The following is a 6,450-nucleotide window of genomic DNA, read 5'->3' on the forward strand; positions in this document are numbered from 1 at the left end:
CCTGATCATCATTATCTTGAATTGGTATATGCGTAACCACCGCAAAAACATGCAAAAGCACTTCCTACTCGCCCAACTGAAGAATAGCCAAGTGTAACTAAAATGTCTACAATGTCTTTTTTTTAAGCAAGACGTCACCACTGTGCCACCAAAGATGACAATAGTTAATTTTTAGGCTACGTTCATGTTTACATGTATGATGTTGTATTTGTACGGTTACATTCATTTAACATTTGTCAAAAGACACCAACCATAAGAATAATATTATATCATAATCATAATATAATAATATAATATTAAGGTATCACTGATTGTCACGCCCATCTTAGTAGGGTGAAATTTGTTCTCCGCATTTGACCCATCCACTGAGGGAGGGGTGAGCAGCAGCAGGGGCTTGCGCTCGGGGATCATTTGGTAACCCTCCCCCAATTCCAACCCGTAATGCTGAGTGTCAAGCAGGGAGGCGAACGGGTCCCATTTTTATCGTCTTTGGTATGACCCGGCCGGGGATTGAAATCACGACCTCCCAGTCTCATGGCGGACACTCCACCACTAGGCCACCGAGCTAGTAATGTTCTAATATAATATATCATAATGTATATTAATAATAATATATTGTAATATATCATAATCATGATAATTAATCCATTGTCTTGCTCATTATGGCAGCATACATAGTCAATGATTGTGAAAACAAAGTCTTAAAACATACATTTTGCTTAATATCAATTTTGAAAGAATAAGAGTGCAACAACAAAACATGTTTTCTCTAACATGATCAATATATATATATATAAACAGGATCGTTATCTGGCTTATGCAGAGCTTGCTGATGAGCTGATCATACATCAGCTGTGTTGGAGAAGAGAAACATGCAAAACCTGCAGGACTCTGGCCCTCGGGAACGAGTTTGCCCATCCCTGTTATAGAGTATGGATGGATTGGATGGATCAGACAAATCTGTGTTTGGCAAAGTACAGCATATGCTTTTGTGCCATATGTTATGACTATACCACTGTAAATTGACTTAAATAATTGACACCATGATGATGTGGCAGGCAAAGGTGAGTCAGGGGAGTTGAGTGGCGCTCTCCTGCTGTTGGAGTATTCTCATCACTACTCGGATTATACATAATCAATAATGTATCACAAAGTAAAAAAACAAACAATGATGCTTTGTGCTCATTTGGGCAATGTGGATCAGTGGTAGAGTGGTTGTTTCGCAACCCTGAGGTTGTGGGTTCAGGTAGGTAATTGTGTGTATGGCCTGAGGTTCAGAATGACATAACTTTGCACAGATGTGTAACAACCAAAAAGAGTAAGAGTATGTGAGTGACTGTGCTATTTTTCACTGTATATAACGGTGTCCTGTGAGGGGATCCTCCTTTTACACATTTATGAAGTTGACATGCTGCCCAAGAACATGCTGTCAAAAGGCAGAAGTCACATTTGTATGACAGTGACACTTGCTCTTCACAGTGTCATCTGACCTTGAGACATATGTTTCTGTCACACCCAAGCAACTGTTGCATGCTGATTAAAGTTTTGTATTGCTTGCTCCTGCTCACATACTGTATGCAGGCATAGAAATGGATGAGAAACATGCATTTTGCAACAACAATAACCTAAGGCACGTCACAATGTCTTTTTACGAGGGTTATAAGTCCCAAAAATGCCATTAATAATAAAATAATAAAAATGCATCAGATTTATATAGCTTATATATTTTCTTTCTTGAAACTCAGACGCTTCACAATGGATACATTATTCATGCACTCAGACATTCACACTGTGGCGGCGGTAAGCTACTTAAGTAGCCAGAGCTAGGGCAGGGGCAGGGGCAGGGGCAGGCTGACTGACGGAAGCGATGCTGCCAGTATGCGCCTACGGCCCCTCCGACCACCACCAAACATTCGCACCTTCTATACACCAGTGTGAGTAGCACTGGAGGCAATGTGTGTGAAGTGCCTTGCCCAAGGACACAACGACACCACCCCATGACTACAGCCTGAGCCACGGCCACCACTATGATTGATAACTATTGATATTGTGATTTTGGCTTCTTACAATGATACAAACTATAATTGCAGGAAAACAATTGATGTGGGCTGGTAATAATGAATGCGCCCCCTGAATAAGCCTGTGTTTCTGCAGGAAGTTTGTGACGTATGTATATGGAGAACCAAAACTATATATATATATATATATATATATTTATATAGTTTTGGTTATAGCTGTTGTATTGAGAATGCAAGACAAGATGATCAGCGTCAACTCAACAACCAGCCATGTAACTACACACCTTAGGCATTACTGCCATCTCGGTGTTATTTTCACAACATTGTATGTTTGCAAACTTTAGTGGGGTTTCCATGCACCCATTTTTATTTGAATTTTCAAGAAATGTTAAAATAAAACTGAATAGAAATGCTAGAAATTCGAAAAAGGGCCCAACATTTGCAAAACAAGTTTTGAGGCTTTGAAGGAGTGGATTTTAAAGCATATCGAAAAAAGTAATGCGAATTTTGGCTATGGAAACATGTTTTGCAAATAAACGCTGACACGGTGCACATTTTGACCGAATATTACGTCACAAGTACGTTTGTAGTCACAAAGCAATGGCGGACGATAAAGTAAGGTATGTTTGGGGGGGGGACGAAACCGAAATATTTTTGGAATTAATTAAAATAACCGAATATTATTGCAATTTTAGATGGAAAACGGCAAAGAAACGCTACGCTTTATCAATAATTACAAAAGCAAACTCATACTACGTCATCGCAGTTGCTTCCTCTTCTTCTTCTTTTAAATTACTAGTGGATCACATCTCTGGCGTATACCGCCACCTACAGCGGCGCAGTGCCCTCCCAATATTCGCAAAAGAAAAACAAATGGAAACGAGCATAAGTCGTCCGTTTTGCGCATTTTCAGTAAATTAACTTTTAAAAAATTGAAACTACAGGATGGAAACCCCACTTGTGTCTTCAAGTACATTAACAAGTGTGCTTTAATTACTTTCAGTGTGTGTGTGTGTGTGCGTGCGTGCGTGCGTAATGGTTAAAACTATTGGTAAAAAGTTTCTAATATGGTATCTCTACGGTTTATCGCAAATATTCTCCTATTGTGAGTGGGTCTGGAACGTATCAATTACCAGAAGTGGGGGCTCAATGTACTGTATTATTTAATATCGCTATGTGTATTTTTGGTACTGGACTTTTACTAGTCTTTTTTATTTGGGGAGATTTGATGAAAGTCTTTATACAATAAAAATAAATCAAATTAAAAATATATATATTTTATGGGTGTCAAAATCGTCAGAGTGCTGTTCTGACTGTTACACAGGGCCATGTGGTGTTTAAGAGCAAATAATTGATATTCTTTTTTAATCCAATTATGTCAATGATTTCATCATTAAAATAGCTGAATTTGCCCATTTCCTGTTAAAAAACTGTCAGCGAAAGGGAAAGAGTGACTGCAAGAGACATTGCGCCTTAAGTGCCTCAAGTGACTACACACATTAATTGACACAGACAGTTGACATATGCCCTCACACATTTGTTTTCTTTTTATATTGCCAATATATGTTTTCATCACACATGTACTGCACATGCTGATGTTCACATCTTTCTAATATATTTTATGTACGTGTGTGACATATTTAGTCTTTTTGATCTGCCATAAAGGCAAGTGAAAATTCACCAGTGGAGTCCAGAAAATAGTGAATCATTAAATATGATTTAGTTTTTCTTGCTATCAAATTGTTAAACAGCTTGAGTTTTGGGATAGATTGATGTAAAAGCTTTGAAAACAAATGTTTCAATTCAGGTCAAGACTGAAACATAGGCTAATTTTACATATTGGGTTTATATTTGTTTTAATATCCAAAGGACTGACTACTTCAACAGTCTGCACGTCACTGCTGTGAATACATACAAATGAATAATTATTACAGAATCACTATTACATACACACACAAAAAGTACATTTAGATGTATAATATTTGTGAGTTATGTTTACATTTCAAATGAAATAAAAGCTGGAATTCTGAAGGTTTCTTCAGTACGACAAAAACAAAGGAAATGACCATGCTGTTCCAATACATTAAAAGGGACTGTATAACTAGTTTTGAAATGTCAATGTCGAGGTCAACACCTGTGCTATCGGTGATTGCACATATGAAATTAATTTAGAACATACTAACTAGTGATGGGCAAATGAAACTTCATGAACAACTTGGAATATTTTTTATTTCTCTAGTCCAGATGGTGCTCTTGGTGAGTTAGTGCAATGTAAATTGATTAAATTTCCACTGCATCTTTAAACCAAGATCACCGTCTAGAGAGTAAAAAAACAAAACCCACTTGGTTCATGAAGCTTCATTTCCCCATCACGAGAAGGTCATTTTCCTGAACCGCTTATTACTCACTTTAATTCATTTTAAACACAGGAGGGAAGTTATATTCTTCTCCAAAACAAACTTAATAACTGTTTACACTAGAATTGAGTAAGTCAGTACTCGCATACTAAGACAGGATTTCCCTCACGTGCTTGACCTTGATCCCAGTGAGAAGGAGCTATATCCTCCTTGGTCTTAGTCTGTCCTTTAACTAATTGGATTAATGTTGGGGCTTTAATTAGAATGATCAGGTGGTGTAAATGTACACAAGCTGCAAGAGGTTGACTAAAATGGAGCTGATTATTGTTACAGTAATTATTTAAGAATTTGATGCGTGACAGCAATAGTGTGTTACCTTTGTTTCTATTGATTGGTTTTGGGTCAAATAATAAGGGGGATGTGAAGGCTGGGAGGTTGCAAAACAAAAGAATGTTCTTGTTTTATACAACATATTAGCTTACAATGGTCAAGAACCTTATTGTTGGCTTTGATAGTTAGTCTGTCCTACTTTTGGGGAAGTGATCCCTACAAAAATGTAAAAAGGAAAAAAAAAACGACACTGTCTCATATAACACATGATACATTATAAAAAAAATTAAAAAATACTTCTGCTTTTACGCCCACCTAATGTTTTGCAATAGGACCAGCCGAGTTGATTGCCATCATGTGGGGAAAATGGATGTTCCCACCTCACTGTTAGCACTGGATAACGTCATATACTCTTGAACAAATCAAAATATTGACGTCCCAGAGCACAGCTGCCCTTTGTTTTTTAATGAGGGGAAACCACAACCCATCACAAAGCAAGGGGAACCACCACAACTTCCCCGTGGCCTCACTAGACAAACACTTTAAATCACCTTTAATGTAACCATTAATAGTCGAGGGGAATCTCAGCTGCAAGAGTCCCATTTTTAGCATTATCTTTACAGTGTCAGCGCGCTACCTCACAACACCCTTGTAAAATCGCTTCATATAGTAACATGTTATCAAGAAACCGGCATTAAACAACGATTCCTTACCGTACAAAGCATTTCGCGTTATCTGCCCACCCATTTCTGTATGTCTCGGAATCGCTTATCGCCGACGTGTATTATTGGTCTGATGCTCTCGTGGCAAGGCCGGGCGCTCGTGACATGTTTGCATCCAAAAGGTACCTTTCGCCTCCCTCACTCGAACAGATGCAAACACAGCTAGGACAGAGCGACCCACACCTCCTTCTTGAGAGCGTCGCTACACGTCCATGACGACAACTCCCCCTCATTCAACGAGACCTTTCCCCGCCTTGAGTCGCATCTGTCACACGTATTTACATAAAAGGTGGAGACTCCACACTTAACACTGTCACTGCCGCAACCGTGACCGTGACGCCTTCGCAAAGCACGCGCAGTGGAACCTCGTCAGGAAGAACATTATGTGTCAAATTATTTATCTAAGCGTTCTTATTGTAGGCGATATCACGTCATGTCTTGTGTCTTTTTCTAATTACAGTCGTCTTAATGACACAACGGTCACTTGACTCCTGCATAGTTGTACGATCGTCATTTCAGAAGTTTGGGGCGCGAGATATTTGTAACAGCTCTGAAGAGCAAATCTCTGGGATGCAGATATTGCTCTCGGTTGTGTCTAAATAAACTTAATATAAGAACGCAACTGTGGTTTTGTTAAAACACATTAGGAGTCACTCATAAGCCAAATAATTGACCAATGACATCACTGAAAACAAAAATTCACTGAAACATCTGTCATTATTATAGCAAAAGGTATTTGCATTTTGCAAAATGGAAAGTAAGTAAAAGGTTTTGGAATTTTATCATATTTGTTTCACTTATTACTATTACTACTTTTACAGCGCTTCTCATTGTGTTTACATCGAACCAAATATTATTTTGTTATTGATAAAGTCATCCTCATCTTATGGAGCAGACTCAAGGAGGCAAACACTCAGGCAGGAGTCAGGACAGACACTTGTTTTTTATTCTGTGATGCAGCAAGGGAAAAGCAAAGGCACATTCAGAGGCAACAGCGAGGTCTCTCCCCTGCAGTGAATAGAT

General features: G+C 38.6%; 1 protein-coding gene across 1 annotated transcript in view; it reads right to left on the reverse strand.

The window, feature by feature from the left end:
* neurl1aa (neuralized E3 ubiquitin protein ligase 1Aa) overlaps positions 1-5,710 on the reverse strand; it is a 45,699-nt gene extending 39,989 nt beyond the window's left edge. Inside the window, exon 1 of the mRNA XM_086083144.1 lies at positions 5,419-5,710. Coding sequence (XP_085939270.1) covers positions 5,419-5,452 — 34 coding nt within the window. The 5' untranslated portion in view covers positions 5,453-5,710. The remainder of the gene's footprint in view (positions 1-5,418) is intronic.
* Between the last annotated feature and the right edge of the window lie 740 nt (positions 5,711-6,450).

This window comes from Leptonotus elevatus, chromosome 8 (assembly GCF_054856555.1).
Source record: "Leptonotus elevatus isolate MCC_2025b chromosome 8, RoL_Lele_1.0, whole genome shotgun sequence".
Lineage (NCBI taxonomy): Eukaryota > Metazoa > Chordata > Actinopteri > Syngnathiformes > Syngnathidae > Leptonotus > Leptonotus elevatus.